The sequence below is a fragment of the Oncorhynchus keta genome, chromosome 10 (genome assembly GCF_023373465.1).
Source record: "Oncorhynchus keta strain PuntledgeMale-10-30-2019 chromosome 10, Oket_V2, whole genome shotgun sequence".
In the NCBI taxonomy this organism is placed as follows: domain Eukaryota; kingdom Metazoa; phylum Chordata; class Actinopteri; order Salmoniformes; family Salmonidae; genus Oncorhynchus; species Oncorhynchus keta.
The window spans coordinates 13,770,711-13,784,476 of NC_068430.1; the positions used below are offsets into that span (position 1 = coordinate 13,770,711).

Here is a 13,766-nt window from a genome sequence, read left to right on the forward strand (position 1 = left end):
ACACTGGGAGACAAGTTCACCTTTCAGCAGGACAACAACCTAAAACATAAGGCCAAATATACACTGGAGTTACTTACCAAAATGACATTGAATGTTCCTGAGTGGCCTAGATACAGTTTTGACTTAGATCGGTTTGAAAATCTATGGCAAGACTTACTTAAAAATGTCTATCTGGCAATGATCAACAACCAACTTGAAAGAGCTGAACAATAAAAAAAATGACAAGGTGCAAATATTGTACAATCCAGGTGTGCAAAGCTCTTAGAGACTTACCCAGAAATATTCACAGCTGTATTTGGTGCCAAAGTTTATTCTAACATGTATTGACTCAGGGGTGTATATTAAATATTTCTATATTATATTTTCAATAAATGTGCACAATTTCTAAAAACCTCTTTTCACTTTGTCATTATGGGGTATTATGTGTAGATGAGGGATGAAATGTATATATTTTTTGTACATTTACAATTAAGGCTTTAAAACAACACAATGTGGAATAAGTCAAGGGGTATGATTACTTTCTGAATGCACTGTATCTAATTTACCACCATGTATGGATAAGGGGTATGATTACTTTCTGAATGCACTGTATCTAATTTACCACCATGTATGGATAAGGGGTATGATTACTTTCTGAATGCACTGTATCTAATTTACCACCATGTATGGATAAGGGGAAAAAGGCCTTTCACACAGTAAAAACACACAAAACACAGTTTGGTTTAATTATTATTTTCTTCGTTATTTATATGACTTGGTTATCATGGTTATGGTCATTTTGAAGGATTATATGCATTTTAGTTTGACTTGTTTTTCTTGTCCACAGATTGTCTTTTTGCTCCTGTAGTGTGCATATCACACTCATTTAAATCCAGACCTTACTTAGCATAATAGTACATTGTCCATTTTTTGGGGGGCTCCATAATCCATTGTTGTTATGTACAGTATTTTCCTCACATTTCTTTTCATAGAAAAAAAATCTGGTCCATTGTACCAAAGTTGATAGTTGCAGTCGGTGTAGGCCAGTGTTGAAGGTGAAGGCGCTATACTGTACCAGACATACTGTAGCTGTGTTTCTACGGTGTCATTCACTTTCAGATCACAGAAACACACTCTCTTGTTCTGACATACACATGCATAAACAGTCGATTGAATAGCTACTACTTGTGTAGCTACTTGAACTTTTACTTTGTTGGTGATGTAAACCATACAGTGCAGTACAAAGCTTTCACTGTGACCCAAATTAAATCAATTACACATAAAAAGGAAAATCAAACTGCTTTTTCACTCAGAGTGTTTATGCTGTATTTTCAGGACAGGTCAGGTGTGGTTTTACACTCATATTCAATGACAATGTTGGCGAGACGAACAGCTTGCGGGATGGATTCACTTTCAGCCCAGTTACTTATGACCTCCAATTCAGCATTTTTTTAAATAACACACAGTGCAGTTTTCCTTTATTTTTATTGATTGAATTAATTGGGGCCTGTGCTTCGCTGTAAAAGTGGAGGGGCACTCATCATCGCTTACAATACTCAAATTCAAACCAACCCAGAATCTGCAGAGAAACAAAAACACAATTCTGAAACTGCTCTACTTTTCTGTATTTCTGTGTTTTCCCATATTCATGGTTTGTTTGAACCTTGTGTTTATATTTCCAATCAACAGTTCATCTCTGCATAGACTTTTGAGAGCATTTCCTGTTGGGAATCCTTCTGACTGTGCTTTATCTGGTGAAACCCTCTGTACACTTTGAGTTGTAACGGTCTCGTAATGATTACTATAAAGCAAAAGATACATTTTCGATTTTTGCGACACTCCATTTTGGGAATATATAAACATTTCACATAGTAATTCTGCACATTGATAAAAATGGGTATACTCCATATATGGTTGTGCTCAGAGCATCTAGTAAACAAACTGTTGACTCAACTACAATGTTTCTATTTTGATATGTTGCTAAATTTGAGTGTGTGTTGAATCAGAGTGTGCCCAATTCAAACAAAATAGGTAAGCATGCTATCTCATGATGTGTTTTGGGAAGATCTGTCCATTGAAAAAAGCAAATAGAAAAATTATTTTAAAAAATACAAAGCATTTGCATGCATAGACTATGACTTGTTTTGGTCATACTGTGAGCAGTTTTGTCTTACTATGCACACATGTATGAATGGCTGTCACTTTAATGCAGCTGTACAACCAAGCTAAGATTCTGACATTCAGAGGTGGGCTCTACATGCACACACTTACACACACACAGACGCACGTACACACACGTACACACACACACACACACACACACACACACACACACACACACACACACACACACACACACACACACACACACACACACACACACACACACACACACACACACACACACACACACACACACACACACACACACACACACACACACACACACACCACATAATGATGTACCTATCCACATCATGCACTGTTGATGTATATGATGTGTGTTTTGGACAGCGTGGTGCATTGGTATTCGATGACAAGTGTTACTGCTAGGATAAGGGTGAACATAATAACATCATGTTAGAGTAATGGAAGCATCAATAAGCAGGGTTCCAGACCCAGATTATTTTTCAATTCAAGTTCCTTTCCAACACATTTCATCTCTCCAAAATAAGTAGCGATTGCAGTTGCACAAGGTACTGCCAATTGAAGACACAAGATAGGAAAGGAACATGGTGAGGACAGAGGGAGGGACCGGAAGCTAAGAACCTCACCTCTGTCCATCTAGCGTGAATAAACATTGCGGAAATGGTGGCAGACATTTAGGCCTAAAACGTAAATGAGAAGACAGACCAGACACATTAGAGTCAAAGCTAACATCCTTGTGGCTATGCTAACCAATATTGACCAAAAGGTAAATTAGACGCAATCCATTTCACCATTTTGTTAGCGCTGGCTAAACATCCTCAGCTTTGCTAGTACTCTCCTGTGTCCTGAAGTTCACTATGAAAAGATGTAGAAAGACAGGAGACTCAGCAATGTCGTGAGAGACCTAGAACTCTGTAGTTCAGAGTTGCTACACGGCTACATACTTCAGCCATTGGCAATATAAACCATCTCTCCTTCAAGTAGGATAATATTTAGATAATGCTCATATTTTTTTATTGAGGGATGCAACTACCATAGATATATTACTGTACCTCCACTTCTCCTGTGAACTCGCTAGTGTATTAGGCATGCATGTCTTTGGCACTCTGTCCAACAGACAGTCCCTGAAACGGGGCTACACCATCAGTGCTGAAAATAAACAAGTGTCATTGTTCATATCATAAAACAAACATAGCAACGATCTGCATATCATCAAGGATTATCGGATTAACGCTATCATCTCCATCATGGTCATCCTCATCTCTAAATCGTCAGCTGAATGTAAATTCCCATTCTTATACGTCCCAGATTGCTTTGTTATCACAGATTAAAGTATGTAAGTAGATAATGAGATAAATATAGGTATCGTATTAAATAGTTTTCATAGGCATCTTTGATCTTCAATTCATGCTTCTAGGAATGTATTGAGGTCATGCAACACTAGGAAAGCAGCATTCAGTAAGCCTACTTGTTTTAAAGGCAGTTTAGGGAGGAAACATCATTTTATACATTTCCCTTTAGTCGTCCCAATGGTTCATCATGAAGACACAATGGACCCAGTTGAACAAGGCAGCCGTGAGTCGAGTCTGTCTGTAACTGAGATTAATGCTGCAACTACACTGTATGGGTGCTGTAATTAATTAACTAATGCATTTTACCTCAAATTACAGCACAGCTGCAATGTCGGTGGTATGTAAACACCTCTATGTTTTCAGCTCAGCGGTGTGGCAACAAGACTATGACAATGAACTCTACATGGAATGTTACATTTAGGTCAAATGTAAGGAATACAATATCCTCCAAGCTATAGGGCTGGTTTGGGGCATGGTATCCTTTCAGACACCATTGTAACCTACGTATGTTAGATAATAACCTCTCGACATCCCTTCATATGTATGATAGAAGGTTATAGAGGGCAAGACAATAAACAGTGTCTTTGGAGCAATGCTAGTTGTGTGAGTGAGAATACTCATTCAGATAAGAACTCCATGCAACAATCACCTGGCTACAGTTACTACCTACAGTACCTATCTAGCTACAGTAACGGTTACAGTCACAACTATTTACCTATCTATATGAGTTAAGTGGTAAATAAGTACAAATGAAAGAGGAAGAGACATTCACTTTGTCCTCAGAGCTGCAGTAAGACAGGTTCAGGTGAGTGGAGGAGGGAGGCTTGCGTTGCCATGTACAGTAAACACAAAAACGATGTAAGACTAGAGCAGTGAAAAGTCAAGGACTTTTGTCATTCATCAGATACTGATGTTCCTGAAGAAAAGATGTGAAACCATTATAAAGCTTATGGAGCTGATGGATGTCCTACATCCCGTATATATTGTGAATGACTACTACAGTACCACACTCCTCGTGTGTCTCAGGCTCAGGCCATGACAGGCCTCAGCCACCAGGCAAAAACGGGATGAATCAACGTTGTTTCCACATCACTTCAACCCAAATATTCAATGTAATGACGTCTTCAATGTAAGGGAATTTCATATTTTTTTCACCCAAATTTGAACCTAAATCCAATGACATGGTGACATGTTTTGTTGATTTCATTTTGAATTCACGTTAGCTGACAACTCAACCAAATGTAAATCAAAACTAGACCTGCCCAGTGGGCAGCAACGGAGCATGTCCGCCTTATGTTCACACGTTCTGTAATCTCCAAGTAGTTCACCACAGGACGGGTTTGTTTAGTTTGCTCCAGGAAGCAGCATTTTGTAGCACGCAAACAGGAAGCAAAGTGTGCCTTTGACGATGGAGGGAGACCAGGGTAGCGGCAGGTGCAGGGGGGCTGAAGCAGGATTGGTGGTGGGGTTATTCTGGAAGCGATAAATCACCTTTTTTAGCTACATTTCTCCTCTTTTTTGTACTACCGTTGTGAGCAGGTCATTTTACTATTGGAATAGTCACACTGACAAAGCCAACTCCATGCAGACATCAACACGCAGAATTTTGATAATAAGATTTTAAGTCTGACAGAAGGTCAGTATGAGGGCAAGGTGTGAGGCGCTAACAGTGGGAGTTAGCAGTGGGAGTTAGGGGAGGAGTGAGCACATAGTTTCTGGTGTTTTTCATCATAAACAAATGATGAGTACAGTTATACGTCCTGAATCTATTGCCTTGAGATTCCAGCAGCACATGTGAAATGGGAGGCTACACACCTGCCCCATCCTTTGACCTCTCAACCTCACTGAGAGGACAATGCCAGCTGGCTAAACATCTGTGAGCATTTTGGTGATGTTGACATAGTTTGTGTTGGCCAGCGTCGTGCAGTTGGCCTGAGTCTTGAGGTTCTCTTCTGGGAGGTCCTCAATACTGTTGTTCACCCCTTCCTGGATCTCCATGTAGTCTGATTTACTGATGGTGGAGCCGCTCCGGCTCTTCTTCAGCTCTTCATTCGAGTCCTCTTTGGCGACTGGGCCTAGGCACTGGGCCTGCTCCTCGCCCTCCGTCTCACGGTGGTAGAAGTAGTTGAAGTTGGAAACGATGACAGGCACGGGCAAGGCAATTGTCAGCACACCTGCAATGGCGCAGAGGGAGCCCACAATCTTGCCACCAATGGTGGTCGGGACCATGTCGCCATAACCTACTGTCGTCATGGAGACAACAGCCCACCAGAAGGCGTCAGGGATGCTTTCAAACTGTGACTCGGGCTCATCAGCTTCCGCAAAGTAGACGGCACTGGAGAACAGTATGACTCCAATAAAGAGGAAGAAGATCAGCAGACCCAGCTCCCTCATACTAGCCTTCAGGGTCTGGCCCAGGATCTGAAGTCCCTTGGAGTGTCGTGACAGCTTGAAGATTCGGAAGACTCGCACTAGACGGATGACCCTGAGAATAGCCAGGGACATGGCTTGCTGACCAGCCTGGCCATCCTCTGGTTTCTCAGCCAGCTCTGTGGCCAGTGTGATGAAGTAGGGGATAATGGCAACAACGTCAATGATGTTCATGACGTTACCAAAGAAGCCTGATTTGCTGGGGCAGGCAAAGAGGCGCACCAGGAACTCAAATGAGAACCAGATGATGCAGAGCGTCTCCAGGATGAAGAATGGATCAGTGAAGTAGGTGGACGTGAAGTAGATTGTGGTGTTGGTGTTGGTGTCAAAGACACTGTGCGGTTCGTCGTCGTCGTTGCGGAAGATGGGCAGGGTTTCCAGACAGAAGCTTACGATAGAGATGAGGATGACCATGACGGAGATGATAGCGATAATCCTAGCGGGTCCTGAGCTCTCTGGGTACTCAAACAGCAGCCACACTTGTCTCTGAAACTCATTGTCAGGAAGGGGCCTCTCTTCCTCCTTGACGAAACCCTCATCCTCTCTGAACAGCTCAATGGCTTCATCCCCCAACTCATAGAAACGTATCTCCTCTGAGAAAATATCAAGGGTCACATTGGCCGGCCGCCGTAGCCTCCCTCCTGACTGGTAAAAATAGAGAATGGCATCAAAGCTGGTTCGGCTGCGGTCGAAGAAGTACTCGTTTCTCAGTGGGTCGAAGTAGCGCATCCTCTTTTTGGGGTCCCCCAGCAGAGTATCGGGGAACTGGGAGAGGGTTTTAAGCTGTGTCTCAAAACGCAGCCCAGAGATGTTGATGACCACTCTCTCGCAGCACTCATGGTCAGCGTCAGGGTCGTACTCAGCCGGGTTCCCCGGGTGTGCTGCCGCCTCATCAGAGGGGTCACCAGTGGCTACAGTCATTCTGCGGGGGGAGCAGGCGCCTGCACTTTTCAGTGGGGCTGGGCCCTGCAGCCTGGAAACTGTAGGGAGGGGGATGGAGGAGAGGGAGGGGGTTCAATGCCGTAAAGACCGGTTGGCTCACCTCATGGATGGATCTGTCTGGAAGGGACAGAGACCAGAGATAATTTAAATAATATAACATAAGCAATTCATTTGATAGCATTTGTGTTATTCTGTCTGTCTGTCCTCTCAAGCCATATATTATACTGTAATGGAACAATGGCATAAAAGTTACAAAAATGTACTTCTGTAGGCTACAACCAAAGTATTCAGCTTTCTAAAACATACATAAACTACTATAAATGTGAAGAAACGTAGTGTATGCCCAGAGCTCAATGATCCAACTAGTTTCCAACTAGCATAGATATAGTTTATGAATCGGGGCATGAGCTCCTTATATTCTGCTGCAATGGATAATATCCATTCACCTGCAGTGAAATCATACCTTTGCAATATAGGAACCAAATCTATACAGATTGCACCTTAGTTTATAATATAAAACCAATAACTGAATAGTGAAAAAAGTATGCACTCTTTTTTCTGTTCCAAGAAGCCCTCGATGTCACTTTTTCATCATTCACTTTAAGGTAGTTTTGTTGGAGCATTTTTAGACTGGTCTCAAATGGTGACTGTCTCTGAAATATTCAAAAACATCCATAAATTATTAACCGGCAGTAGGAAAAACGTTTCAAGAGAAAAAATATTCTGTCTCTGCCCTCTACACCATCTCTTGCATCTTCCATAAAAGAGGCATAGTTTTGTTAAGCGCTATTCAGTTGATAAATACTCAGAAGCTAATAATAATACGGGCTATTTTGTTCAATGGTCATCTACTGTCTCCCCTTCACTGCAGAGGTCGAGTAGACTTTTCTGAATGAAAGTCGTGTAGGTTATAGCAGACGTTTTCAACACCATAGGCTACATACCAGCATTCACCTTGTTGAAAACGGGGTGTTAGTTGCTGTTCCCATTGGTCACTTGGTATTAGGGAGTAAATAGCCAGTGGCCAACAATCCCTCCGGTGCTAATCCCTCCGGTGATTTAGATCCTGAGAAGAAGAAACGAATCTATTTCCTATTCGGGACCGTTAATAATACGATCATCATGTTGTCTGCAGCATCACCACTCACGCGCACCGGCGTTGGAGAGGTACAGAATGCGGGTGTGTCCTCGCCTCCCCCTCCCCGTCTTCGTTCCTCGCTCAGGTTGTCGTAGGATGGCGATTGACACAAAAAAGGAGGGGATAGGGTTCCGACCTGGAGGAATGGTACTTCTGGTAAAAGCCAAATGTGCTAAGATCGGCAGAATTCTATGCATCCAGTGTCCTTAGCCGCTATGACGTTGCCCGCATCAGACAGCCGCAAAGGTAACTGTCCTCATATGGTGCTCAGTGGCAACATCTGCAAAAATAAAAGCAAGCAGGGGAGGTGGCGGGGAGGCGTATTACAACGTGTGATATTACCAAAAAAAAGTAAATTAGTAGGCCCACAAGATGCAGACGAACACAGAGATGGGTAGTGGGTTAGACTAACGGGTTAACATTGTGCTGATGGATAACGTTTAAGTTACATGTGTCGTATTAAAAGGTAATCCTGACAAATAAATTAAAAGTCATGCGTGGGCTAATTGACAAATGCTCAATAAAAAATCACATTATTTTCTCCATCATTTATTAGAGTATATAGAACACAACAGTTTGTAAAACGCAGAATGCTGACAGAAATGCTCATGCAAGGGGATATGTCTGTGGTTGTCTGCAGTTGAATGAATAAAGACGATTCAAGCCATGCAGCCTCCTTCTACATTGTAAAGAGAACAGAATCTTCCGACATTGACTTGAAATGACATGCATGAAGAATCACCCTGGACTGAGAGACAGATTATGCAATTCCACAGTGTCAGATCCCGAATCATTGGCATCTGCATCACTTTCTCTGTTCTCTGCTTTGTTGGGGGTAAGGCATGCTTTAATTACCCTAGGTCTCAGTCCTTCTAATGATCACTACAGCCATTAGCCTGGTGTAGCCGTATCTACAAAGCTTAGTCAAACCTGCAGTCGAGCACTGCTATGCATACAAAGAGACAGAGGATGGAGAATGGGCGAGAAAACGCGCTCTCTCCACCCGCGCTGGGTAGCCTACCACTACTCACCTTATCTGCAGCGTAGGATATTTAAAGGGAACGCATCTTTTTATTTAACTAGGCAAGTCAGTTAAGAACAAATTCTTATTTACAATGATGGCCTACCGGGGAACAGTGGGTTAACTGACTTGTTTAAGGACAGAATGACAGATTTGACCTTATCAGCTCAGGGATTTGATCCAGCAACCTAGCCTTTCAGTTAATGCCGCAACGCTCTAACCACTAGGCTACCTGCCGCCCAGTCTAGGCCTTTATTAATAGCTAATAATTGTATATTCATGTGAAATGTAAACTATCATTCAATATGAACGACCCAGTTAACAGTGTTAACTATGTAACTGTGTAATTTACAACTTTAATTATGCAGTAACACTGTAGGCTGCTATTTTGTTATCTGACAAAGGCCTAATGTCATAATGTCATGCATAATTTCAAAGTGCTTCGGTTATTAAAGTGATCCCCGAAATTATTATGTCAAATCAAATCAAATTTATTTATATAGCCCTTCTTACATCAGCTGATAACTCAAAGTGCTGTACAGAAACCCAGCCTAAAACCCCAAACAGCAAGCAATGCAGGTGTTGAAGCACGTTGGCTAGGAAAAACTCCCTAGAAAGGCCAAAACCTAGGAAGAAACCTAGAGAGGAACCAGGCTATGAGGGGTGGCCAGTCCTCTTCTGGCTGTGCCGGGTGGAGATCATAATAGAACATGGCCAAGATGTTCAAATGTTCATAAATGACCAGCACGGTCAAATAATAGGTCTGTGACAGGTAGCACGTCCGGTGAACAGGTCAGGAATCCATAGCCGCAGGCAGAACAGTTGAAACTGGAGCAGCAGCACGGCCAGGTGGACTGGGGACAGCAAGGAGTCATCATGCCAGGTAGTCCTGAGGCATGGTCCTAGGGCTCAGGTCCTCCGAGAGAGAGAGAAAGAAAGAGAAAAAGAGAATTAGAGAGAGCATACTTAAATTCACACAGGACACTGGATAAGACAGGAGAAGTACTCCAGATATAACAAACTGACCCTAGCCCCCCGACACATAAACTGCTGCAGCATAAATACTGGAGGCTGAGATGATGATGATACCCCTGGACAGGGCCAAACAGGAAGGATATAACCCCACCCACTTTGCCAAAGCACAGCCCCCACACCACTAGAGGGATATCTTCAACCACCAACTTACCATCATGAGACAAGGCCGAGTATAGCCCACAAAGATCTCCGCCACGGCACAACCCAAGAGGGGGCGCCAACCCAATTATGTCATATGAAACTGTGACACTTTCCAAACATGAGGGAGATAACTAGGGGAGTGGTTTCATAATTGTTGGACAATTTCTAATTGTCAATGACACAGCAGCTTAGAGTTTTGTTCGGTTCTGCATCCTCATATTGTCATCAATAGAGGCATCCCAAAAATATTTCTTACATTTTAAAAGACATACAGTTTTACTAATTTAAGAAAAGACTGCTACTGTACATGTAATATGAGCTACGATTCAGTTAAATAATACAAATTAAAAAAAGATTCTCATCTGGGGTGATTCTCCAGTCATCAGAAGGCAGTTAACATGTATGGCCACAGCTTAAACAGGCAGAAAACAACACAGACACCCTTCCTCTCACCAGTCACAACATTGCATCACTCACAGACCCAGCCACTGTGAAGAACTCCGACTAACAGGACACTATACTTTGACTCACTGTGCAATGATTTAATCGGGGACTTGTAGATAGATACCTTTAATAGGATTTCTTATGAAATGATGAGTTACATGGCAGATGTTTGGAAATGGTTTTGTCACTCAACATGTCTTTAGTTTTCCTTTAGAGAGAGTGCAGGGAGTGTGTCTTTATTTTTCCTTTAGAGAGAGGGCAGGGAGTGTGTCTTTAGTTTTCCTTTAGAGAGAGTGCAGGGAGTGTGTCTTTAGTTTTCCTTTAGAGAGAGTGCAGAGAGTGTGTCTTTAGTTTTCCTTTAGAGAGAGTGCAGGGAGTTTGTCTTTATTTTTCCTTTAGAGAGAGTGCAGGGAGTGTGTCTTTAGTTTTCCTTTAGAGAGAGTGCAATGGAGTGTGTCTTTAGTTTTCCTTTAGAGAGAGTGCAGGGAGTGTGTCTTTAGTTTTCCTTTAGAGAGAGTGCAGGGAGTGTGTCTTTATTTTTCCTTTAGAGAGAGTGCAGGGAGTGTGTCTTTAGTTTTCCTTTAGAGAGAGTGCAGGGAGTTTATCTTTAGTTTTCCTTTAGAGAGAGTGCAGGGAGTGTGTCTTTATTTTTCCTTTAGAGAGAGTGCAGGGAGTGTGTCTTTAGTTTTCCTTTAGAGAGAGTGCAATAGAGTGTGTCTTTAGTTTTCCTTTAGAGAGAGTGCAGGGAGTGTGTCTTTAGTTTTCCTTTAGAGAGAGTGCAGGGAGTGTGTCTTTAGTTTTCCTTTAGAGAGAGTGCAGGGAGTGTGTCTTTAGTTTTCCTTTAGAGAGAGTGCAGGGAGTGTGTCTTTAGTTTTCCTTTAGAGAGAGTGCAGGAGTTTGTCTTTAGTTTTCCTTTAGAGAGAGTGCAGGGAGTGTGTCTTTAGTTTTCCTTTAGAGAGAGTGCAGGGAGTGTGTCTTTAGTTTTCCTTTAGAGAGAGTGCAGGGAGTGTGTCTTTAGTTTTCCTTTAGAGAGAGTGCAGGGAGTGTGTCTTTAGTTTTCCTTTAGAGAGAGTGCAGGGAGTTTGTCTTTAGTTTTCCTTTAGAGAGAGTGCAGGGAGTGTGTCTTTAGTTTTCCTTTAGAGAGAGTGCAGGGAGTGTGTCTTTAGTTTTCCTTTAGAGAGAGTGCAGGGAGTGTGTCTTTAGTTTTCCTTTAGAGAGAGTGCAGGGAGTGTGTCTTTAGTTTTCCTTTAGAGAGAGTGCAGGGAGTTTGTCTTTAGTTTTCCTTTAGAGAGAGTGCAGGGAGTGTGTCTTTAGTTTTCCTTTAGAGAGAGTGCAGAGAGTGTGTCTTTAGTTTTCCTTTAGAGAGAGTGCAGGGAGTGTGTCTTTAGTTTTCCTTTAGAGAGAGTGCAGGGAGTGTGTCTTTAGTTTTCCTTTAGAGAGAGTGCAGGGAGTGTGTCTTTAGTTTTCCTTTAGAGAGAGTGCAGGGAGTGTGTCTTTAGTTTTCCTTTAGAGAGAGTGCAGGGAGTGTGTCTTTAGTTTTCCTTTATAGAGAGTGCAGGGAGTGTGTCTTTAGTTTTCCTTTAGAGAGAGTGCAGGGAGTGTGTCTTTAGTTTTCCTTTAGAGAGTGCAGGGAGTGTGTCTTTAGTTTTCCTTTAGAGAGAGTGCAGGGAGTTTGTCTTTAGTTTTCCTTTAGAGAGAGTGCAGGGAGTGTGTCTTTAGTTTTCCTTTAGAGAGAGTGCAGGGAGTGTGTCTTTAGTTTTCCTTTAGAGAGAGTGCATAGAGTGTGTCTTTAGTTTTCCTTTAGAGAGAGTGCAGAGGGAGTGTGTCTTTAGTTTTCCTTTAGAGAGAGTGCAGGGAGTGTGTCTTTAGTTTTCCTTTAGAGAGAGTGCAGGGAGTGTGTCTTTAGTTTTCCTTTAGAGAGAGTGCAGGGAGTTTATCTTTAGTTTTCCTTTAGAGAGAGTGCAGGGAGTGTGTCTTTAGTTTTCCTTTAGAGACAGTGCAGGGAGTGTGTCTTTATTTTTCCTTTAGAGAGAGTGCAGAGAGTGTGTCTTTATTTTTCCTTTAGAGAGAGTGCAGGGAGTTTGTCTTTAGTTTTCCTTTAGAGAGAGTGCAGGGAGTGTGTCTTTATTTTTCCTTTAGAGAGAGTGCAGGGAGTTTGTCTTTATTTTTCCTTTAGAGAGAGTGCAGGGAGTGTGTCTTTAGTTTTCCTTTAGAGAGAGTGCAGGGAGTGTCTTTGTCTTTAGTTTTCCTTTAGAGAGAGTGCAGGGAGTGTGTCTTTAGTTTTCCTTTAGAGAGAGTGCAGAGAGTTTGTCTTTATTTTTCCTTTAGAGAGAGTGCAGGGAGTTTGTCTTTAGTTTTCCTTTAGAGAGAGTGCAGGGAGTGTGTCTTTAGTTTTCCTTTAGAGAGAGTGCAGGGAGTTTGTCTTTAGTTTTCCTTTAGAGAGAGTGCAGGGAGTGTGTCTTTAGTTTTCCTTTAGAGAGAGTGCAGAGAGTGTGTCTTTAGTTTTCCTTTAGAGAGAGTGCAGAGAGTTTGTCTTTATTTTTCCTTTAGAGAGAGTGCAGGGAGTTTGTCTTTAGTTTTCCTTTAGAGAGAGTGCAGGGAGTGTGTCTTTAGTTTTCCTTTAGAGAGTGCAGGGAGTGTGTCTTTAGTTTTCCTTTAGAGAGAGTGCAGGGAGTTTGTCTTTAGTTTTCCTTTAGAGAGAGTGCAGAGAGTTTGTCTTTTAGTCTTTTTTCCTTTAGAGAGAGTGCAGGGAGTGTGTCTTTAGTTTTCCTTTAGAGAGAGTGCAGGGAGTGTGTCTTTAGTTTCCCTTTAGAGACAGTGCAGAGAGTGTGTCTTTATTTTTCCTTTAGAGAGAGTGCAGAGAGTGTGTCTTTATTTTTCCTTTAGAGAGAGTGCAGGGAGTTTGTCTTTAGTTTTCCTTTAGAGAGAGTGCAGGGAGTTTGTCTTTATTTTTCCTTTAGAGAGAGTGCAGGGAGTTTGTCTTTATTTTTCCTTTAGAGAGAGTGCAGAGAGTTTGTCTTTAGTTTTCCTTTAGAGAGAGTGCAGAGAGTTTGTCTTTAGTTTTCCTTTAGAGAGAGTGCAGAGAGTTTGTCTTTAGTTTTCCTTTAGAGAGAGTGCAGAGAATTTGTCTTTAGTT

General features: G+C 42.2%; 1 protein-coding gene across 2 annotated transcripts; it reads right to left on the reverse strand.

Moving 5' to 3' along the window:
- Positions 1 to 721: 721 nt before the first annotated feature.
- Positions 722 to 8,942, reverse strand: LOC118388244 (potassium voltage-gated channel subfamily A member 2). 2 transcript variants are annotated; one of them, XM_035777100.2, is made up of 2 exons: positions 7,806 to 8,942; positions 722 to 6,968 (listed from the first exon to the last, which is right to left on the reverse strand). In XM_035777100.2, exon 2 carries the CDS (start codon positions 6,828 to 6,830, stop codon positions 5,346 to 5,348), a length of 1,485 nt encoding a protein of 494 aa, XP_035632993.1. In that variant the 5' UTR covers positions 6,831 to 6,968; positions 7,806 to 8,942; the 3' UTR covers positions 722 to 5,345. The 2 variants fall into 2 exon arrangements, with proteins under 2 accessions (XP_035632993.1, XP_035632992.1); XM_035777099.2 differs by having other exon boundaries at positions 7,796 to 8,942.
- Positions 8,943 to 13,766: the final 4,824 nt, after the last annotated feature.